Genomic DNA, 24,525 nt, shown 5'->3' with positions numbered 1-24,525 from the left:
TGTGAGTGATTGAGATCGTGCCGGCACCCTTTCTGGATTGGCATACTGCAACTCTGTGGGTGTGGGCCCTTGCGCCCAGCAGGTTTGACCTCCTGGCCCTAACGGCACCCGCCAACAGAGTTTTCACAGAAGCACCAGCAATGTTAGGAACAGTGCCGGTGCTTCTGTGACTCCATGGGAATGGGGACTTACATTTTCCGCTGCCTGAGAATCTGGGCCACCAGGACCTCAGGCAGCGGAAATGGAGATAAGAGTCCGGCGGTAACCCACCAGTGGCACTGGTGGGTTACTGCAGACTTGGAATGAGGCCTAGTGTCCTGCTAAAAAAATACTGTGTTGGCAGTATCTGCGTACTACTGGCAGAACAGACTTTCTAAGCTGTATCCCTCAGAATTCAGTGCCACATCCTCCATCATAGTATTCACAGTATGGTAACAAGACAACTACAGACACACCGTCAACCTTCTCTATCACCAAAATTAAGTGATCATCATTCTGAATTGAAGGATGCCCCAATGAATAGCCCAACAATCCCTTCCGTAATGGTCAATGACTCCAACAAGCCCTCAGTGCACAAGATCCCTAAAGAACATACTATTACCGCTTTTCCAGACGAACCTTGCCAACGCCATCTCAACACTGATACCCATGCTGTTCCATATAAGATTTTGAAGTAGATGTATCTTAGTGCTTATTTTTGAAGTTGTAAGTAAATGTTATTTAGGTAGTCCAATGAATTCTCATTTCCACACCTTTTTTAGGCCATAATCTCCCCAGTCTACTCTGTCATAGTATAGACTGCTATCAGCTTCTGATATAATTGAACCAACTCACTCTACCTCTGCTGACACAAATCCATGTCCTCTTGCTCTCTTTAGGTGGTTGAGAATAGAATAGAAAGACTGCTAGCTTGAGATGATATAGGTCATCTTATCACAAGAGAAATCGGTATGCCAGTTTTGAGATGTTCCAACTAATCCATGAGAAGACCTCAACACAGTGCAGGCTGAGATTCTGAAGGTCATGCCTGAAGAAGCTAGACGTGAACGACATGGAGAGATCATGTGCAGCACTGAATGGCATTGGTGCCTTTAGCCTCACCACCCTCACATCGTTGATCCCAGCCAATGCCGTTTTAGCTCAAAGTGAATTACCAAGGTACGCAGTTCCCCGGATGGGTGTAAAAATCCACCAAAGGATCTTATCTTCAGATTACTGGCTCTCCCATTACAAGGGCTGAGCAGTCTCCCTCTGTACAGGAAAAAAGAGGGGGATACCTAAAAGCATTGGTGAATCATCACTGAGAGGTTGATTTTAGAATGAGCATCAGTGCAGACTGAGCTTGACCTTGGTATCCCTTAGAGGTTAAACAAGGAGAGTTACTCTGTACCCTAATAGGGAAGGTCGGCTAAGCTGGCCATATCGATGTCGTTTGTAACAGGTTGTGTGATTTTGTTGACTCACTCTTCTTATATCACATATGGGCCACTCAACCTCTAGAATCATTTTACATACCCAGTCCTGTATTCGAGGATAATGTTAAAAATCATTTGTCTGTGCATTACATTCCCTTATAAGGTACTTAAAAGACTTGAGTGTCTCGGAAACCCACATATTCTATATCGTGTGTGTGTATGTGTGTGTGTGTGTATAGTACACAACTAAACTATCGAAGAGGAGGTACATGAGGTAAGAGCATAAAATAAATTGATTTCATTTGTGTGGGTCAATGGACCGTTTTTCCTGGACGGCACGAAAGAGAGGCCACCCAGGAAATGCTGCCCACAGAAGTCTGCAAACACAGCAGGGTGTGCAGGAAGGGCCGGAAGATGAGGCTCCTGGACAGACCAGTAGCTAAGTGGTTTGGGGAAGTGCTCTCTGTCCAGAAATGCAGGAGCGGGAATGGGAGCTAATTGGGGAGAAAAAAAGGACTCCTGTTGGGCAAGGGATAGGAAATGGGTAGGTCCAGATTAAGAAAGGTGCACCAGGAGGCAAAGGTGCAGTGGGGAAAGCAGTGAAGCGCGTGTTGAACTGAGGGGCCAGGGGTGATACTTCATGATGGAAAAGAAGGTTCTATATGCGTTTGTGGCCAGTTTGAGTATGCTCCCTTTTTCTGAGAGACTTCATGCGGGTGACAAATGCACATAAGAATCATTTAATCATATCTGTACATTGCATAAGTTAGTTTGCATTAAACATTTTTATTCTTTTTTATTATTTTGTGATGTTGACTAGGAGCTGGTAACAAGATCAATCATCATGGATACTTTCATTTCAATTTTATTTCATTGAGTTAATTTACAGTTGCCTGTAACAAATAAATCAACATTGAAAATTGTATTTTTTCTTTGTGTAGGTTTTTTGCACAAAACTCTCTGAGGCTGGTATTCCACCCGAGGTGACTACTGGCATCTTCTCCAACATTTCCTCAATTTACTGTTTCCATGGACAGTTTCTCCTGCCTGAACTGAAAACAAGGATCAAGCAAGAGTGGTAAGAAAGCATTTGTAGACCCCAACCCTTTACAAAAGTGTTTCATTAGATATTAGAGCAGAGCCCCTGATTGGTGATGGCATATCGATATGTGTGCATGTCCTGTTCCTTCCCACAACACTGACGCTTAACTAATTTGATGGAAATAAACACATCAATGATTTCTGTTAGCCTGCACTATTTAGGTAGCCCTACGCGGTAGCACTGTCTTGGAAATATATTTCCGGCTGGCTTGTTCTTTTGACCCTTCTAGATAGGACTTTAGACTAGTATAGGTGTCCACATCTGTTGTATGTTTTGTATTTCTGTTAGCGCCTTTATGCCTATGGGCCCATAGAGCGCTATATAAATATCATATAATGTAATGTAATGTAATCACAAGCTGGGATTGTCAGAGACTTTTTAAATTGCCATGTATAAAAGAACTCGCGCCCATGTACAGCCCAGTAAGATGTTAATTTAATGCAAATGACCTTACTCTGTGTGGACACTGTTAAATGTAACCATCCACTCAAAACCGCTCCATCTGTTGCAGTCTTTTGCATTCATTTAACTAAAAAAATGTTTGTGTCTAATTATTTGATATTTATTTTTCAATTTGATTTAGTTTTTTCTAACATTTTTACCAGCAGACATTGTTTGATAATTGAAACTCTGTCGTGATTTATATTTACTCCACAATTGATGCTCCTCCCTCTGGAATTATCTACGAATTAAAAACAGACTCCTTAGAGACCGACATATAAATGGCATTGCGTCTGTAAACCTCCATCTTCGTCTGTCTCACTCGACAGGCAATAAACTGACTCCTTCTCGGCGGTCTGGATGAGTGATTGGAGCAATGGTGAAAAGTTGTATTTGTGATCTGTAATTTTCAGCACACAGTGAGTGTTGTCTCGCAGTGAAATATATGCAATAAGGTGACATCAAGTTGAAAAATAAATATGCATTAATTGAAAGCTCTTTTTGGGAAATGAGTACCAAATCTCGAAACTGCAGTCTTTATGGAGTGACTAATTGCCTTTCAGTACATTCAGACCAGAACCTCTACGTTTTTTCACACTATGTGACTATGTCACTATGTGCCTGATTCACAAATATGAGCGCATAAGCAATTGAGAAGATGCCGGTGAGCAGCCCACATTTGCACCAGTTACACATTATAGGTGATTTAGAAATCCTAAGATGCCCTAGCATCTTACGGATGCCCTTAAACTTCTCTCTTGTATTGCATTTGCCCATGCCCATCTCCAAGTGTATGGCGATCTACTCCAGCTTCCGGCCTTGTGAATCAGGTAAATGATTTCAGGTCACCCCTTTTGCTCCAATACTAATCCTTGCGGATTTGCCCTTCACTGCTTCAGCTCTATTGCAAATCTTTGTGAATCAGGGCTGTAGTTGGATGAGCCTTAATTGTGACTGATAGAAAGATGGGCTTATTACTGCGTACTTCGTGAGACATGAGGGAATCCCACATTGTGATGGTGTTATTGCATACACGCAGTGTCACTGCTCATACACATGCATTTAATCTGGATGCAGCAATGCAGCACTGTTATGAAAATGCAATTCTGAGTGACTGCTGTTTGCTCAAATGGGTACCTCTTCTTCATACCTCAGAACGATAAGTGTGTGCTGTTAGCGAGAATTCCCAGAAATATACCACTTCCCTCCACCTTAGAGACCTCCAGCAACTTTGCTGGATTTTGAGGACTTGATTTTTTTAACCTGGGGAGAGTGAGGCCCTTTTTCCCCTCTCTCTCATGTATCTTGATGTGATTTTGTACACTGTTTCTTTTGGTTGTGGAGTCTGCAAACTCCATAGGCATCATCATTTATATTGGGTCACACAGCACCTTCTGTGCAGTGGCCCAGGGAAGTCTTTCAGATTTCCCCAAGGTTTAAATACCTTCTCTTGGATAAACTACTGTTCCCAAGAGCAGTAAAGTGAAAATGACTTTACTTACATTTGTAACTTTCTAGACCCTGGGCACACTATCTTACAATAGGGTGCTTGAGGGGTTGCCTAGTATCCCCTTTTGTCTAGCTTCTCATGTAACATTTTTATGTTACCCTTTCCTCACTGAATGGCTGATGGCAGTGGTTTCGTTTTAATTACCGTGGTGTACATTTACTGCATGCTGTGTTTGCAGCTGCTGTAAAGCACCCAAGGGTACCATTTTTGTCAAAATGGCCCTGGACTTTTTTTCACCATTTCTTTGTGGAAAAGTCCTTCTTGAGGTCCCTTTGTTTGTTTTGCCTTTGGCTGGATTCACAGGTGAAGCCCGCCTCTGGCTCCAGGGTGTCTGGGGTAGGCAGGAAGTGAGGGAGGTGCCGAAACTCCCTGTGCTTAGTCTCCTAGAAGACCCAAATGCACTCTGTAGTGGGCCAGCTGACTGTCCAGCAAGGACAGCCACCCTGCTGGGTGACTGACAGCTAGGCTGGAATGAATGGGGGAGAACTGGATAAAAGGCAAGTCTTTTGGCTTTGAAGGCAGAGCCGACCACTGGGCGAAGGACCCGAACTTGACGAGGACGCATGCTGCAACTCCTGGACTGTTGGTTTGCATGGTGAAGCCCTGCTGCAGTGCCAAAATGTCAAGTTCGCATCGACAGAGATGCTGCTGCAAGGACGACTTCTCCCCTTGAGATGGTGGGACCAATCAACTCCAAAGTAAGCCACCTGGACATCCATCTTGGAGCTGGTTGAATTTCCACAGAGTTGCTGCTGGAAACCCTAAAGCCAGGGAGAGGAATGCCAGATTGTGTGTGTTGCTTTTAAGCTGGCCTAGAGATCCAGGAAGATCCTCCAGACTCCCAAGAAGCAGGACTGACTGAGCCTGAACCCCCTCAAAAGAGTGCGGGACCCCAGAAACAAGGAAAGTCCATCTTGACAGCCAGGAACCGCAGTGTTGCTATTTGCGCTAGACGCGAGGAGCTGAAACACTGAACAGCCACTGAAAGTGAAGTTTGCCAGTTGCGAGTTTTGACCATTCCAGTGCATTGCAGGAGTCCCCCGACCTCCTCCCTCTTGTCCCCATGACTGAGGCCCAGGAACAGTGTGCTCTGCAGAGCTGCACAGGAATAGGAGTCAGCTACTGCATCTTTTCTTCATTTTAAAGGTACTGTACAAAGTCTGAGAGAACTTACCTCTTAATGTAGAGTTGCTTGCATCTTCTGCTACTCACAGGTCTAATCAGCTTGTGGCCCTACAATTGACTCTTCTTTTCTTCAAAGACTTCTAAAACATTGTGCAAAGAATTTTTCTTTTACCTCCCAGAGGTGCTTCATCCTATATAAGACTTTTGCCCATGGACTTTGGCTTAATGTACTGAATGACTCTTTTTGGGGGGGATCCAAAAGTATTTGCCTGCTTATGAATATTTGTGGTCTCTTGTATGTTCTAAATTATCTTTTCCTTTGACTTATTACTATGTGATCCTAAATGCAACAGAGCTATAGTAATGCCCCAACACCCTAGCAATTGAAGTCATCCGAGGGTGTAGGTAGTGTCTGTGGGCCATCCCAAAAGGGTATCTATTGATTTAGCGATATTAAGAGTGTGTATTTTATGAAGTGTATTTGAGTGTTACTATTATATTGCTCCCTTCTGAAGAAGGCTTATTCTAACTGACTGATAAATACATTAATAATTGTTTATTCAAGAAACCTTAAGTGTAAGAGTTTATTTGAAGACTTGTAACTGTAAATCTCGGTGTAACTCCACTACAGCTCACATTGCTCACATTGACCCTTCTTGAGATAAGCCTACCTGCTCAACATGCTATCAAAACTGTGTAGTACAAGCTAATACCAAGGGTTGGGTTTCCTATACCTGTAGTCAGAGTTGTTTGTGGTGTTCCCAGAGGGTACTGCATACAAACTTTGCCTAACATGTGCATTGGAAAAAGAGACCAGTGCTGGGTTATAAATAAGTAGTTACAATGTATTGTGATGCTATTCGAGCCTTGTAGACCTTTGGAAGGGTCATTATAGCGGGATAATAACCTGCCACCAAGTTATAGCCCAAGGCAAAGCTTAGGACTATACAGTGTGGAAGGGTCATTGTCCAAAGTGATAATGAACCCTCGCAAGGTATATACGCTTTTAGCACAAAATGATAGTAACAGTACATGTTTCGAGGGGATTTTGTCCTCTGATGTATTCCACATCTTTGACATTGATTACCACATGCTGTGCTGCTTCAGAAAACATTTTCGGCGAAGGCGTCCTGCATCGATGACGCCGATACGCTCCCTCGAGGACCACCTCCGACGGCTGATGTCACCAGATGTTATATGTAGGACGCACGACGCCTGTAGCCTCAGTTCCGTTTTTTCGCGAACGTGTTAGCTTCGAAATCTCGGCGCGCCTCGGTTCTTTCTTGTGAATCGGTTCTTCGAATATCGGTGTGTTAAACGGAAATGTGTCTTCGTCTTCTACTACCCCCAAGGCGGGCTTCAAGAAGTGTCAGGACTGCGGTTCCAAGATGTCTCTGACAGACCCGCACGATGTCTGTCTTTGGTGCCTCGGTGAGAGCCATACCACTGATGACTGCGACGAATGGCAGTCTTTGAAGTCGAAGGCCTTGCGGGAGTGGAAGAAGAAGCTGTCGGCAGGTAGGGTTTCCAAACCCTGTAAGTCGAAGTCCGCTGGACTTTCGACCGACGATTCGAGGGGAGACTCTCCACGTCGGCGTAAGTTCAGGGGGGTCTCGTTCCAGGAGTGAGTCCCGCCATTCCTCGGCCTCTTCGACGCATGCACGGAAGCACCGTCATCAGTCGCCTTCCCCGTCCTCGTCTGTGGACTCCGCCAGAGGGCGGGTTGTTTGTCCCACCAAGCTTTCATCTACGGCAGAATGGGATGCCTTCCATAAAGAGATGGCAATTTTTGAGTCGTAGGGCACTGTTCCGACCGCGCCTTCGAGAGAAGCCGGCACGGAATGCTCTAGAGCCACCGCTCACACACCTTCAGGCTCAGGCAGTCGGCGCGATCACCAGGAACCTTCGAGGTCCCGGTCAGACAAGGAGGATCGCCATCAAGCCCGCTCCAGGTCCCGGTCCTTGATGCTGTCGAGACCGTTGGAGCCTGTGAGGCCTTCAAAGAAGGCATCGATGCCATCGGCGTCATGTCTGTCAAGGGAATTTCTCGAGGCTCTGAGGAAGCCATCGATGCCATCGGCGCCGTGGTCGTCGAAGGATGCGCTCGGGGCTCCGGCCTCGAAGCCGCTGTCGAAGTCGTCGGCGCCTTGGTCGACGTCGACGCCACTCCCATCAGTGCCCTCAATGCCTTTTGAAGAATGTTTGCCCGAGGTACCCCGGAGAGCTGTGGAAGCTCCTAGGAAGGCGCTCAGCAAGACTGTGCAGCCTATACTCGACCCATAATCTGTTCCTCCTCCCAGGGTTGACTTGTTCCAACCCTTGGAGTACATTTCAGAGGTTGAGGAAGGGTATGAGGATGAGGTGCCTCCTGAGGTTCATGATGACCTGTTGTCTGGTCATAGCCAATTGGAAGACCTTCGTCAATCTTTACATGACGCAAGTGGTCTTGATACCTCCCCGGAGGTTGAGTTTGGCAGGCCTGAGCCTGTACACATGCTGACTCATACAGGCGCCTCATGTCAAGTGTGACGGAGTATCTGGTGTGGTCTGCTCCACCTGTGGATTTTCTGCAGGATGACTTGACAGATATGCTTGACCAAGGTCCACCCACTGACCCGGTGTTGCCATTTCATATGGCCTTACAAAGAAGGGTGGTGGTGGCTTGGACTGCTCCGGAGAGTCTTCTGGCAGTAAATAAGTCATTACCGAAAAAATACTGTCCAGCCAGTGGCGACCCCTGCTACTTGTCCACGCACCCCACTCTGGAGAGTTTGGTGGTACAGGCGGCTACGGCCCCAGCAAAGCAGGCACATACCCTACAATGCCTCCTGATGGGGACGACAAATGCTTTGATGGTTGGGCAAAGAAGTTATTTTCTTCTGGGGGTATGGCTTTAAAAGCAGCCAACTCCGTTTGTGCCCTTGCATGATTCGCGCACACTCTGTGGAATTGTGTATCTTTGGTGGCTGAACATATTTCCGATGGGGAGGAATGGGATGGTTTTCTTGCCCTCGTTCAGGATGGCAAGGATGCCATGTGTGAATCCGTTGAGTTGGGTCTGGACGTGGCAGACTGTCAGCCGGTCCATTGCGGCAAGCACCAAGATGCACAGGTTTGCGTGGTTGCGGAAGTCAGGGTTTGCTCCTGATGTACAGTCCCGGCTTCTCAACATGCCCTTTGATGGTGTCCATCTTTTTGGCAGCAAGGCTGATGAGAGCCTTGAGAGGTTGCAGACCTCCAAAGCTGCAGCGAAGTCGTTGAGCGCTGCAGTACGTCAAAATCCACCTTTTTGTCCTAGGGGACAGCAATGGAGGGGAAGTTCCTTTCGATACTACTCTTCCTTTGGTAGATCGAGGGGGGCTGCCAGTCAAAGGGGCCAACGTAGGTGTACCAGAGGTGGAAAACAAGGTACTCGAGGTGCCAAAGCTGCTTGAACAGTTGCCTCCTTTCCCTCAGGCACTGCCGCAGCCGCTTCCGATCAGTCATGAGGCCATGTCCCATGGTTCGCCTGTTGGGGGAAGGCTGGCGCAGCATCTTGTAGAATGGTGTGCATTACTTCGGATGTGTGGGTTCTGGAGATCATAGATGTCTTCCTTTCCGGCAGAGGCCTCACGATAATCCACCAGGGAAGCTCTTTGAATAGTCCGGATCCGCTCCTTGCGCAGGAAATCATATCCCTGCTGGAGAAAGGCGCCATAGAACTGGTGCCTGTAGCGGAGAGGAACAAGGGATGGTATTCCCCATATTTTGTTATCCCGAAAAAGACGGGGGATTGAGACCCATCATGGACTTGCGTGGTTTGAACAAACTCCTCAAGAAGGACTAGTTCAAGATGGTTACTCTCTCTCAAGTCCTCCAGGCCCTTCAACATCAGGACTGGTTGGTGTCTCTCGACCTCAAGGATGCTTACTTTCATGTGCCGATTCATCCCAAGCACAGGAAGTACCTGATGTTCGCGGTTGGCGACTCGCATTTTCAGTTTCAGGTCCTGCCGTTCAGATTGACCTCCGCCCGAGGGTATTCACCAAGCTGATGGTGGTGGTGGCAGCGCAGCTCTGGAAAGGGGGTATTCACGTCTACCCCTACCTGGACGATTGGTTGATCAGGGCGCGCTCTCCCGAGCAAGTCCTGGATCATCTGTACGTCACCTGCCACTCCCTTCACAAGCTGGGCTTCTCCCTCAACTTAAAGAAGTCTCATGTGACACCTACACAGCAGCTCCAGTACATCGGGGCAGTGCTAGACACATCCCTGGGGCAGTGTTTGCCTCCCCAGGTGAGGGCTTGCCACATTCTGCAGATGGTGGACAAATTTCCACATGCCCAGCGTCTCCCGGCGTTTGAGTTCTTGAGATTGCTCAGCCCTGTGGCATCCTGCATTCTACTGGTGCCAGAGGCCAGGCTTGCAATGAGATCTCTGCAGTGGGCACTCAAGATGCAGTGGTCGCAGTCCTCCGGCAGGATGTCGGACCCCATTCAGATTCCGCCCTCGGTCGCCCAGGACCTTCTGTGGTGGGCCGTCGAAGGGAATCTGTTCAAAGGGGGTCCGTTTTGGCAACCATGGCTGGAGGTGACTATCGTGACGGATGCATCCCTCATGGGTTGGGGAGCTCATGCCACCGAGCAGACAGTCAGCGGTCGTTGGTCTCCGTCAGAGTCCAGACTCCACATCAATCTGTTAGAGCTGCCGGCTGTCAGGCTAGCCCTGAAGGCTTTTCTGCAGTCTGTGCGAGAAGAATGTCCTGATTGACGGACAATACGGTTCCATGCACTACCTCAACAAAAAGGGAGGGGGCAGGGTCACTCCCACTGTCCAGGGCGGCGATGCAGCTCTGGTTCGGGGCTGTCCAGCAGGAAATTCCGATCTCGGCAGTTCATCTGGCCGGAGACGAAAATGCAGCGGGGGACGGACGCTCTGAGCAGGCAGAGCATGGTCTCTCACGAATGGGAGCTGGCTCAGGAAGTTCTTTTGGAGATCTTCGCACTTTGGGGAACCCCACAAGTGGATCTCTTCGTGTCAACCGGAAGTGCGGAAGATTGTGCTCGCGGGAATTTCCTCCAAGAGGAGCCTTAGGGGACGTGTTCATAGTGGAGTGGTCCTTTTCACTGCTGTACGCGTTCCCTCCGGTCCCCGTCATTCCGCAGGTGTTGCGGAGGTTGCAGAGGTTTGGTTCCTGGATGATCCTCATTGCTCTGGCATGGGCCAGGAGTGCGTGGTACCCGGACCTTCTAGACATGTCCATCTGCCCTCCACGTTGTCTTGGCTTCCAAGACGATCTGCTCTCACGGGAGGAGGGGTCGAGTTCTCAATCCAGAGGTCAAGTCTCTCAGCCTTCATGCTTGGTATCTGAAAGGCTGAGATATAAGGATTGGGACCTCCCTGAAGAGGTGATGGAGGTGTTGTTTTCGGCCAGAAGGCCTGCAACGAAATCCCTGTACCGTTGCTGTTGGAAGAAGTTCTGCGACTGGTGCAGGGCACAGAATGTGGATCCTTTCCAATGTTCCATTCCTTTGGTTTTGTCTTTTTTGCCTTCTTTAGCCCACAAGGGTCTGCAAGTAGGTACCATTAAGGGTTACCTGGCGGCGCTGTCCATATTTAAGCGCACGTCTGAGGAATATTCTATTTTCAAAATCCCTTTTAATTTCTCAGTTCCTGAAAGGGCCAACTGATGTATTTCCACCGTCGCCTTTCCAGGTGCCGGGTTGGGATTTGAATTTTGTTTTAAAGTTCCTGATGGGGCTCTGTTTGAGCCCTTACATTCTTGTCCATTGCGACTGTTCTTTACACCTGTATTTTTAGTTGCGGTTACTTCCACACACAGAGTGAGTGAGTTGCAGGCACTTTCCACCAAACCACCCTTCACTGTGTTCCATAAGAACAGGGTTGTCCTTAGGGTACGGCCTTCCTTTCTTCCGAAGGTTGTGTCGGAATTCCATCTGAGCCAGAAGGTAATTTTTCCAGCATTCTGTTCTCCTCCACATCGTGATAAGGAAGAGGAGAGGCTCCATAGGTTGGATCCTCGGAGAGCTTTGAGTTTCTATCTCTCACGGATGTCCTGGGTCAAAGTGGACGATCAGCTCTTTATTGGTTACGCTGGAAGCGGTTTAGGTCAGGCTGTTTCTAAGCAGACCTTGTCTAGATGGATCATTTTGACGATCTCTGAATGTTCTCTTTTGGCGGGGAAGGACCCTCCTGTAGGTTTACGGGCCCATTCTACTAGGGGTATGGCTGCCTCCACTGCACTACAGAGGGGTGTTCCGATTCGCAAAATTTATGAAGCGGCCACATGGGCCTCTGTCCATACTTTTGTGAAACATTATTATCTGGACTCTATCCATAGGCAAGATTTGGCCTTTGGCAAGGCAGTCCTCTATTCTGCAATTTGTTTGGGCATTCTAAAATTTCTAAATTCTTTTCCCACCTCCTTATGTTGGTACTGCTTTGGGAGTCTGTCAAAGATGTGGAATACGTCGGAGGACACAATCCCCTTGAAGAACAAGTTACTTTCTTACCTGGTAATGTTCTTTCGATGGGATGTTCCTCCGACGTATTCACATCGTACCCTCCCTACCTGCCCCGCTACAGAATTTCTTTTGTGATTGCAGCTTCCATTTCCGCAAGGCTTTCTGTGGTAAGGTTGGCAGAAGATTGGTGCCACATGTTCTGGGGGTAAAAAACTAAAACTGAGGCTACGGTTGTCGTGCGTCCTACATATAACATAGGGTGTTGTCAGAGGAGATCCTCGAGGGAGCGTATCGAAGCAAAGACGCCTGCACCGAAAATCTTTCGAACCAGCACAGCTGTGGTAATCGATGTCAAAGATGTGGAATACGTCGGAGGAAAATCCCATCAAAAGAATGCTAGCAGGTAAGAAAGTAACTTGTTCTTTGGAGCTTGTTTAATAATGAGAAAATAAATCGACAAACTGAGTTAGTAAATTAAATGTGGTTTTATTTTGTTGTATTTAAATAACAAGTTGTTTTCATACTTTAACCATTTCAATTGCAAACTTGGTTGAAAAGGTGTGGGTTTAAAATGACCATGCATTAGGTGTTGTGTAAAAGCAGAACAGTTTCTCTATAAGAAAGTGGACGCATTTTCCCATTCCAATCCAGAGGAGTGCTCCTCTAATAGCATATTCAAAGGGATCTTTTTCAAAGAAAGTGAGTAACCTGTGTTTTAATCAAATCCAGCAGTTTATTACATAACCCATCATTTAGTATTTTTATTTTTTATTTATGGAGTGCAAAACTAATGGGCGCGGTACAAATTTGATATATGATGGTACATGAGATTGTATTTTGTGGGTTGCTGTTTCTTGGATTAATGACTGTTCTAATGACGTTAACTTTATTGTACTATGAATTAATTTCACTTCTTTGTTCGGAACTACGTTGTACGCGGCATAAGTGATTGCGCAGCTATCGTTTCCGTGGCGCTATCAAAGATTACATCCTTTATAGACCTCTCGTCCCTATTAATTTTTTTGAAACACTTTATAAAGATACATGTAAGGTCCAAGTTCTCGTTTCCTTTTTTTTTTTTAACACAAGCAAACACTTGTGTGAAGTATTGGACTCAAATCTGATCATGAATACAAAAAATGGGTTAATGTTGGCACGATTCATGACATGTGTGGTCGGGAACACCACACAAAGGTCACCAACACTGTAATATTCAATCACCACACCGACTGAAAGAATATCCCACAAGAACACAGGAAGGAAATATGCATCACGATTCTACCGTTCAAAAGATGCAACACGCCTGTGCCAATAAAAAGCTTTTATGTGCTGCCATCCTAAAGCAGGGGTGTGAAAAGAGTGCCGGTTTGGGTCCCTGGGCGCGTTTCGTGGGCTGCAGCAGCGGGTCTATGAGAAGTAAAAGCATACTACACAGTGGGGGCTGGTGCACGCGATTCGTGCAAGCAATTGAAGTGAGCCCGTCTGAAACCACTCTGAAACCACTCAGAAGCTGCTGCTGGTGCATTTTTCAGGAAATATTGCATCAAATTCCATTGGATTTAAAAGCAATTCCATTTGGGAACTCGTGAAGTATTGCAATACTTAAGATTTCTGATTAACAGCAGTAGACGAGAACATTTTACTGCAGCAATTCATTGATGTGCCCATCAGAAAATCATGTTCCTGATAGAAACAATGGATACGCCATAGACACAATGCAACTTTCATTCACTTTAAGGTGCACGTTTACAATTTGAGTTTTTCGTGCAAGGTAATCTTGTTAAGCACTTCTTTTTAAGTAAGCGTGCAAATGGTGCTGCACCAGCATCGTTGCACTAGACTCTTGAAGGGATGCGACCAGGTAGTTAAACAATGATTGTAGATGTCTCAGGCCTGGCATCCTTCTAATGGTACAGGAAGCAGTGGTGCTTTATGGGCATTTGTATATAGTTTGTTGAGCTCAGAATACAGTAATTGCCTTCTCGTCTTTATAAAAGCTCTGGCTCAAATGAATGAATTGTGGGCTGCATTGCCAATGACAAGGCTCCAATCTCAGTTGCTAAAGCGTAAGCTGAATCCATGTCATAGGCGTTGCAGCTCACATGTTATACATTTGTGCAAATTCACTATTTATATTATCTTGCATAATTCCTGGCAAATGCATTTCAGATTTGTATATAACTGGTCGCAAATTCTTATGGGGTGGTTGAAGAAAGGATCCTTCTTAACTTGACTTTTAGCGGTTTGCTGTTAAGGTAACTGTTTATTTTCGAAGTATGCAGCGTTTTGATGCTTAGTCGTGATTGCAGTGGTTTTCTTGAACATCTCATCCTTTCAGGGTGTTAAGCCTTTAGTCTGGTGTTGCTACCAGACAATCTTCATAGAATACGCTACTGATGAGTGTCTTGCTCTCTGTGAAGGGTCAGGAATGAAACTCAGACACGTTAAACAAGGTTTTGGCTAAAGAATTGTATTGATAAATATAAAAAGCGGTTGGGGAAAAGGCCTTGCTGTCCTTCTGCTAGAGGTTTTTCGCTACCTAAACTAAGGATCTTTCATTGTTGGGGTGCCCAAAAGAAAACAAATGTGTCCCAAATACTATTTTGACCCTCAAATTCAAATGAAATAAATCCCAAGGTGAAAAGTACAATGTCTTTGGTCTTCAGTATTTCAAAAGTGTTAAAAAAGAAATAAATAACTCCAACAGAAAGTCTCTCCAGGATATAATAGTTTCTTAATCCAGATGGTGTCTCCTGTAAGTGATTTCAATCCAGCACTCACCCAAGTCAAAGCCCAGCATGTAGTGCACAACTGAGATCCTTATTTATTTTTTGTCTAAAAGTTCAATATTCTGAACGATATACCACTCGTATCACACCCTTCTCCTGGAGCCCCCTACCCCCCCTGGTCACACTGAACTAGGAATCAGTCTGGTTTGCAAAGGTAAATATTTATTTATGTATTTAAAATGTAATCACAATATATTTTAATAGGTAAACAACAATCACCAATGGGGTGACAGAAGACTGAATAATATCTTTAATACACGAGGAGTAAGTAATGAGCAGAAAAAATGCAGCATGGAAAATAATACTTTTGTGTTGGTTCAGATCAGATAGCACTGTGGTTAACAGTTCCCCCTGCAACACCCCCAACCCCCAATACGCAATGTAAAGAGATAGGAGGAGAGATCAGGTATTCAGGAATAGCACAAATCAAACAGAATATCAGTCCCACTTTCCCCCAACAAACGCAAGAGAAAACGGAATTGACTTTTCAGCTGTCAGACTGGCTTTCAAGATTGTCTTTAGAATGGACTGGGCAAAAACACCAAATATGGTCAAAAATACTGAAATTGTTATAAATTATTATGGGAGCTGCTTTGGATAGTTGCACACAAGCACAGGCAATGATTTGGTCAGCAGAAAACAATTGATATCTTAAGGTACAAGTCGGCAGCAGTTTAGAGTTATTTTACATGTGTAAAACTTTCAGATTTTTTAAAATCGCGGCAAACTTTTCATTGCGCAATATTCGCGATAATGGGAGAAATGCACTGATTTGGATGTGGATGTTGGGTACAAGTAGGAGTTGGAGTTGAAATATTTCTATCACAAAAACTGAGGGAGTTATAGAGGATTTAGTAAAGGTTGTTTTTGCGAGATAGGCCAAGAATGGAATGAGGCTTTAGTTTTAAAATTAGAAAAATATTGACTAGGACTAGAGCATCCAAGCTAAGCCACCAGGACGGCATAACGTAAGAGTCGGGAGTGATTCACGACTCAATCCGGGTTCCTCGCTGTCCACCTTGGAGCGCTAGGCTGGTCACTCGAATGAAATTAATAGATCAAAGTTGACAAAATGACTAGGAAACGGATGCTTTTACAGAGATACAGAATAACATTTCACTACAGATTTAAACAATATTACTGATTATGGAAGTAACAATAGTTCAGAGGTTAGGAGGGGACAAGATAATGAACGGAATCAACAGTTTCTAGCTTCCTGTTAATACTCGCAAAACAATGGATTTAAGATTTTTGACCGTCAGGATTCTGGACCATTGAATGGGATCCATCAGGGACGGACAGCTGGGCACATCGGACTGGACAGTCTCAGCAAGGTGCTCTGGTCACAGCACAGCACGGGATCTGCTCTCCTAGTCTGTGGGTATTTGGATGAGCTGGATGGCAAGTTCCTCAGGCAAACCTAGTTGTGGCAAGCCAGAGAATTCCTGGATACTGGTTCAAAAAGGCCTTCTCACACCACACAGCGCTTTAGTGAGTGGAGAGAATAACTTTGAGGATTGGGTCCTTGCTGGAAATCAATAGTCTCTATTGCTGGCAAGAGATTGGCACCTGGATCTGGAAGAATATTTAAAGCTGGATGTAGAAAGGTGGATCAGAGTGCTTCGCTGGAATCAGGAAAGTGGCTGGATCTGTGAGTCCCTATGTGTTGTCAGCTGTCTCTATTTATGCCTAAAAATGACATCACAAAGGGGGTGTCTTGGCTGGCTTAGGTAAGCTTGCCCCTGTGAGCTGGGATAGGACCACACTTCATCTCCGCCTTGCAGTTTGAGTGATTGGCTCAAGGCCGGATGATGTCACATTTTATGATTTGCTTTAGAATCCTTTGAGACCTTCCTTTATCCACTGGTCTCCAAATCTGATTTTATATTAAATGTACATTTCTACATGGGTCACCTTTATACAGATCACACACAAAGATGCCATATTTTACAGAGCAACTATTCCTCAAAACCCTGCAGTGGTGGGATCTTGTCTCCACTTTTTACAGAATCTTGCCCATTTTGCTATGACCACACTTTCCAATTTTTATGCAACTTTCCACAAGTTTGCGTGTTTAACATAGGGATATGCGTGTACATTTTCACAATTCTAACAGTAATACATTTTGCATAAAACCACATATCTTGCCATTCCTGTCCAGAACATGTCACACAGATCTGCCACCTCTTCACATGTGCAGCCAGAAATTAAATTAACAACTCTGTCATTTTTATATTTTTCACCATTTTGAATAGCAAGTTATACGTCTTTTAAAATGTGTTCTTTGTTCATGTTTAGCAACAGATGGTTGCTGGCTCTGCCTTTTTTTTGTCTCCCTGCAGTCCACGGCATCCACCTGCTGGCTTGTTCCTTCGAGAGGCCATTTACGACCCCCTTTCACACTTCCAATTTCCTGGGCTACAACTTTGACATTGTTCCTTTGCCTTCTGTAGACAAGATTCTGCTCTAACCTGTAATTAACACCTCCCTGTGAGTTTCAGTTGAGGGGAAGGCCCTCCTTCTGGGATAAAAAGCTGTTTTTCCAGTTCTTTGCAGCTTCAGCCAAGCTAATTAACTTTTCAATTTAGCAAAAACCCACATTTGTTGCATCACATACAAATTCATTTCTTTCTTGGCCTTAAAATCTGTGGAATCAAAAACACAACTAAAATCTGTATTCCTTTTTGGCAACAATCCTATTTATGTTTGCTAATTCAGCAGACTTTTTAGTTTTAGGTCATTTTAGAGCTTTCTTAGTCCTCCTCTGACAGCTGTCATTCAGGCAGCCCCGGGTACTACACCCAGATTTTGGCATAAAGGCTGTCAGTTTTCAGACTTTGTATATTTCACAATGTTTCATTTGATACATGGATTTTAGCACCAGGCAAGATTGTGAATGTTGAAAAGGTTGTGTTATAGGCATTTTGGAGTTTTTGGCAACAAAGCAAATGTCATTTGTAGGTGCATTTTTGGGTTTCATTTGCAGAGTGGTGCTTTTCTCTCTGCACTCTGTTTGCTGGTCATGGCACCCACTGGCACATTTCTGCAGGGTGTGCTCTATTCCACTGCACATGCACCATGTGTGGCAGGTTGTGCATCCCTCTGTGTGCTGAAGCACACAGTTTTTGTAGGTTTTTGGAGCGCACAAGGGTTTTGCTGCCATTGTTGCTGTTTCTTTCTGTACCACTGGCAGGGTGATGCTGCATATCATAGCGGAGTGAGTCAATACATCCCACAGAGCCCCCTCCTGGCTTGATTTTGACTGACCGTCAAGGGGAAGTTGGGAGATTGGGATGTTCTTTTCTTTTGTCCATGTGGAGAAATTCTGCTGCTTCTCCCGTCAATGCTGGAGCGACCCACTCTCCTCGCCGGTTCTGGTCAGGAGTATTGCTGGTTCTGGTTGGTAGTATGGAGTGGCAGCCCGGCTCCTTTGGTCTATCCTCCCGGTTCCTGAGTGGTCCTCCTTGGTAATCCTTTGGATAATTCTTAGTCCGGATGCTAGAAGATAGAACAGAGCATGGTTATGGATATTTTCCCACTACTGTGTCCACACGTCATTTGGGGATATCGGCAGTGGGAAAAACACTTGCAGTGGTTATACTTGGCCCTATTCCCCATCTGGGTTTCCGGTTGGTTCCACTATTTGCCGCAAAGTATGCCTGGGATGGCAACTCTTCAGCTGCTTTATGTGGACCCACTTGTCTTCCCCTTCTGCCAAGCTGCCCTTGGGGGATGCAGATTATGTATCTGTCCACAATTTCAAAAGGACCCAGCCAACTTGGGAGGAATTTTCACTCTTTGGCTTGGTAGACCCGATCTCCTACTTGATATTCTCTTTTAGTTGTCTTAAGATCATAGTGGGTCTTCATACAGTCTGCAGATCTTTCTAGATTCCGCTGAGCATAGACAAAAGCATGCTGAAGGTGTTTTCTCAGATTCTCAACATACTCATAAGTTGTGGAGGCATTTATCAAGGTCTGCTCTTGGGTTATGTAGAGCATTTGCTGGGGTAGCACCATCCTTCGTCAAGCCATCAGCTCAAATGGAGACATTTTGTTGCAGAAGAAGGGGTACATCTGATGGCCATCAGGACAAGGGGTAATCGAATGTCCCAACTTGGCCCAGAATCTGCCACAAACTTTTTTAATATGCTCACAATAGTTCTATTGTACCTCTCAACTCCACCACTAGAGGAGGCTCAGTAGGCAATGTGTAGTTTCCTTTTGACCCCAAGTATCTCTCACATCTTTGTCATCACTTCACTAGTGAAGTGGCTACCTCCATCTGACTCAATCCTTTGGGGTAGTACAAAACACGAGAAGATGTTATTGATCATCAGGGCAGCTGCTGTTTCTGCCTTGCAATTAGAGGCCGGGAGACATTCCACCCATTTAGTGAACAAGCATGTTACGGTCAACATGTCCTTGTTCCCCCTAGAGGAGCGAATCACGGGCCAGATAAAATCGACTTGCAAATCTGACCAAGGCAGTGTCATCCCCCCCTCTTTTGGAGGGGAGCACGGTGTGTGAGTGATGTTGGCTGAAATTTCCCACACACAAGACACCCCTTAAAGTATTGGTCATGGTCCTGCCCCATGTGTGGCCAGTATGCAACCTCTCGTATGATTTCTAATGTCATATGAAACCCTGATGACTGGCTGTGGCCGCATCATGGGTGTGACTTAGCATCAGGCTTTGGAAAGAGATAGGGACCACCCACTGGTCATGGCCAGCTATGGATCTCCTTACCAACAAACCGTCATGGATTCAGAAATGTTTTGGACATTTCATCAACACTCTGAGGTCCTCTTTCCCAATGTAATCGGTATCCGTCAGGGGAAAGTTCTCAAGGTCCTCAATGTGTTGATAAAACGTACCAATTATTGGATCACCTTTTTGAGCCGTAATCAAATCAGCATCTGGGGTCTCCTTACTCCATTGTGCAGTTGAGGGTTCATTATGAGCATTTGTCTGAGACCTAGTGATAGCAGTGACCTGGATTTCCCCCAACAGGGACTTGATCTCAAGTAGATCCCCTTGGATGGCTCTGGTTTTGCCCAGCTGATCAGCTGGGTCATTTCCAGTTTTATCTGGTCCCTCTACTCTAGAAAAACCTTTGATCTTTTTCCAGTAGATGGACATCCCATTCGAGGTGACCAGATCATCAATATTTTGTATTAATTTTCCATGTTTTAAAGGTTTATTATTAGCACATAGCATGCCTCTGGTTTTCCAGTTAACCAGGTACTCCACGAACCCGTTCCGTACATAATCTGAATCAGTGATTATGACCAGTTTGTGGAGTTGGTGATGGACAGCAGTGAGGATGGCTTCATGCACAGCCATCAACTCTGCCACTTGACTACTTCAGGGATCGATTTTGTACCCAGCGGAGGGTTCTGGGGCATCATTCACACATGCATTCCCTACGCCGGCCACAAGTTCCTTTTCCCCATTGTTGTCAACATGGTAGGAGCACCCATCCACATAGACAGTGTGCATTACCTCACACTTGTCTTCTTCATAGACTTTGTGTGGAGAATTAAGGTATGACTCCATGTTGTCCTTGATTTTAAGACTTTCATCCTTGAGACAGTTTTCTCTGGCACAATCGTGCAAGTCAGCCAGACCTTGCGCGAGGGGACTCTTCTTGTTTTGGCCATATCTGACCTCCACAGGAAAGCCTTGCATTGACAGAATCCAGGAAGTAATTTGGGAATTACTCACATTTCCAGCCCGGATTCTGTAACTTTGAAGATATTACAAAGGTTGGTGTGGAGTCTCCACTATGATGTGTTCCCCCTGGATAAACAGCGGTAATTCTTCAATGCCCACACCGTTGCCAGGAGTGCCTGCTCACAATCGTTGAATTTTTCCTCCACAGAGGATAAAGTTTTATTCGCATAGGAGATTACTTTATTGACCTTGTCATGCTTTTGATATAATACTGCAGTCAAGCATGTATTTGAGAACCCTGTCTCCAAGAAGAACTCCTTGTTTCTGACATGGTAAGCTAGGCAAGGCGCTTGTGAGAGGCTTCTTTTGAGTTTTCTTACTGCCTTGGCTTGTTCTGGACCCCACTCCCACTTGACCGCCCCCTTCAAAAGATGGATCAGGGGTCTTGTGATCTTGGCGTAATCCTCAATGAACTTTCTGCTGTAATTAGTTAGTCCAAGGAGGCTCCTTAGTTCCCGCAGAGTTGTGGGGTCTTTTATTTTCTGGAGTGCTTCTATTTTCTTTTCCTGGGGACAGAGATCTTCAGGAGTTCTCATGCCCCAAGAAATTGACACGGGTCCTGCAACACTGTGCCTTTTGGAAAGAGAGTTTTGCTCTGGCAGCCCTCAACTGTGTCAAAACATAATGGATCTCCGCTATGTGTTCCTCCACAGTTGAGCTTTTGATTAGAACATCATCTGCATAGGCCAGGTTGCCCCTTTCACCCAAGTCGGGCATGGCCTTATGCAGAAAGATGTTAAATTCATTGCCAGAGTTGATGTATCTGATGTGAGTCCGAGTCCAAGTGTACTGCTGACCCCCAAAGGTAAAGGCCAGCTTGTATTGGTCCTCTCTACTGACAGGTACTGTCCAGTACCCATTGGTCAGATCAATGGCAGTGTACACCTTTGACCCCTGGATCTGGGCCAGCCTTTGGTCAATGTAGGGAAGAGGCCATCGGGAAGTATGGACCCATTTGTTGATCTCCCTTAGGTCAGCAGAGTCTCCACTGGCCGTTTTGTTTCAAAATCCAAATTATCCCACAGGACTCAAGGTTCTTAATTATTTCAGTAAGGGACTCCATTGATGCGAGAGGCAAGCAATATTGCTTCACAAACATTGGAGTCATGCCAGGGTCCATGGGAATTGTTGTTGTGTGGATGTTGGTGCGATCAGTCATGAGAGTCCACCGCAAAAAGACCTTGAAAATCTAAGAAAACTTGTTTCAATTTTTGCTTATACTCCAGAGTCTCACAGGCATCGGCTAAATTGACTCTCTCTTCAACCATCTGCCTGAAGCCCAGAAAGACTTCTGGTTTGGCTATCTCAACAGCCTCCTCCAGCTGGGTGGAGAAGTCCCTGGTCAAAGTGCTGATTTGGACTGGTGGCTTCAGGTGGGGAAGGCAGTCCTTGAGGACTTGAAAGATCACCTCATCCCTTCTGAAGTCACAGGTCACCTCTTCCTTACCATAAGGGCAGGAAGAGTACACCAGGAAATTCCCCCCATGCCGGGCGAAGATTCTGTCTGCTGTTGTGTCGAAGTCGCTATTACTGTCAAAACAGTCCTTGGGGATTGGTCCTAACAGTTTGTTACCTAAATCTATGGAAACATGCCGGTCATCACCCGCCATTCCAATAATGGTACCTGCGCCCACAGTGATACTCTTTAGGTCGCTGTTATCCACCTCTATTGGAATGGGTTTGTGTTCTATATTGACTAGTGGTGTTGGGTTTACCCCCAACCCTTGCTGTTGGAATTGAGCATTAAGATGAACATAGGCATCAGGATTTTTCAGTTTCTGTCCTCTTTTAATCTTTACTTCAAATGAGAATTGTCGGGTCCGTTGGGGATGGTGACTTCCTCTCCAATCTGAATTTCAACTGAATATGGCAGCAGTTGAGCTGACAGAAATGCTTTCTCTGGGTCATCAAAGTCCATGGGATTACCCGCTAATCGGGACCAAGCTTTGAAGTTTATTAGGTCCAGACTAATGGCAAAGCGATTGAGAATGTCACTGCCTAAATAAAATGCAGCAGGGACATCTCGCATGACCCAACAATTATGGACTATGCTATTGTTGCCTATGGAAATTTTGACCATACACCTACTAGGTAAGAGATGTTTGGAATTGGGTGTTTCCAGATCCATTTCCCATTTGTCTGTTAGTTTAAATGTGGGAATGGCTGGATCTTTTTGCGAGTTTGCGTAACATGGCCTCGCTGATGAAGCTCTTACCGTTGTTCACACATACTCGCGTGAGAACAGAGTCCTTCCCTTCATTTAACTGAATATGGATGAACAACTGCTCTCCAATTTTCTGAATATCAGCCAAGCTTTGAGCTGATTTCTCATCATTTTGGACTATAGGAGTGGGATTTTCTGATTGTGAATTTGTATAGAATATCAGAGTGTTCCCTTCCAGTGTGGAATGCCACCTTAGACTGGAAGGAAGGTTGATTTTCAGAAATCGAGAGGACTCCCTTTCACCCGTTTGTCCTACTGCAATTACTGTCCAGTCTGGGATTTGGTTATTCTGGAAGTGGAATTCAATGTGGTCAGGTTTTTGTTCAACCATGTGGCATGTGCCATTTAAACTAACATGGTTGACACTGTTTGAATTTTATTGGTCGGTTGGTCTGGGTCCAGAAGACCTTGTTTACACAATCTATGAGGGGAGACAATCTACGCAGGATGTCATTCCCTAGCAAACATGGTGTGCCCTCTGGAGTCACAACTATGACTGGGTGCTTCACCTTGAGTCGCCCAATTTTAATGTCCAAATACGCAGTCCCCTCGACCAGAATTTCAATCCCATCGAAGTTCTGAAGTTGTCCAGGAAGAGGGGTGAGAGGGATTTGGTATTTCTTCCCCCCCTTCCCGAATTCAGCTGATCAAAGGCCCTTTTTGACAGAAGGGTGGCTTGGGATCCAGTGTCCACCAGTGCCAAAAATGTACATTGCCCCTGTATTTGGACCAGGGCATAAAATCTTCCCTCCTTTTCCTCAAGGGGGCAAAGATAATGTGCATTTGTGGCCAATTAGTGGGTTAATTTCTTTGCTTTGGATTCGGGCCAAGGGGTGATTTGGGCAGGATTTTGTTTGGGATCTTGGGAACCTGTAAGAGAAAGGTGGCAATTCGATATGGGGGAAGTTTTGGGCTCCCCTGGTTCTGATTCTTGGCTGCCCCCCCCCCCTTTTTGGAGGCAGTCACCAGAATTGTTTTGAACAAGGGGATTTCCTTGCTGGTCATTCTGGGGTTTGATGATGGGCGGTTTTAACTCTGTCCCCACATCTACCCAGTCTTGATCAGGATCTCTTGGGACCCATTTTCCTTTGGGAGGATCTCCCCCATCCCTGAAGGAGAAGATCCTTTTCCCAGAATCCTCTGAGGACCCCTCTCCTTCAAATTGGAAGATTTGCACCTCTTCTATAAAATGGGTCTTTTTAGGATCTTTAGTTCTCCTACCCACCCTTTGTTCCTGGGGTTGCAGACTTTCGGGGGCTGGAGATTCTGGTTCCGGTTCCTGGGTTTCCAAGGGCTTTTCACAAGTGGGGAAGGAAACTTCCTCGAAGGCTTTACACCCCCCTTCCCCTTGTGCCTCCTCCCAGGGAACCGGTGGGTTGTCTGGGTTCTTTCCCCCCGTCATTGTTCTGGAGCACCAGACCCTTGATTTGAGGAGTTCTGAGTCGCCATGTACATTGAAGGGTTTTGCTGCGCCCTCAACATGCAACCTAGATCCTGTGCCATGTTCTGGTCATGGCCCTCCAGCTGGGACACCCACTCTGGCTGGTACGCGGTCCTCTGGTCTACCCTTGGTTGATCACGGGAAGGGTAACTATCCCTTCTCCCATAATACCTGGTTAGGATAGTTTTGGTACCCCTCCACCCTTGGCCTCCCCTCTCCCGGATTGGACTGTCTTGGCTCATGAAAGTGGGGAAAGAAAAAAGGGTTGTTTTGGGGGTT

At 45.7% G+C, this 24,525-nt stretch overlaps 1 protein-coding gene across 5 annotated transcripts in view; it reads left to right on the top strand.

Moving 5' to 3' along the window:
* FGD3 (FYVE, RhoGEF and PH domain containing 3) overlaps nucleotides 1-24,525 on the top strand; it is a 924,278-nt gene that overhangs the window by 648,939 nt on the left and 250,814 nt on the right. For all 5 annotated transcript variants that reach the window (XM_069643609.1, XM_069643613.1, XM_069643610.1 and 2 more), the window contains one exon: nucleotides 2,357-2,493. In XM_069643609.1, the coding sequence (XP_069499710.1) occupies nucleotides 2,357-2,493 (137 nt within the window). The remainder of the gene's footprint in view (nucleotides 1-2,356; nucleotides 2,494-24,525) is intronic.

This window comes from Ambystoma mexicanum, chromosome 2p, assembly GCF_040938575.1.
Source record: "Ambystoma mexicanum isolate Mex_15411 chromosome 2p, UKY_AmexF1_1, whole genome shotgun sequence".
NCBI classification, from domain to species: Eukaryota; Metazoa; Chordata; class Amphibia; order Caudata; family Ambystomatidae; genus Ambystoma; species Ambystoma mexicanum.
This window is presented reverse-complemented; position numbering and strand designations above follow the sequence as displayed.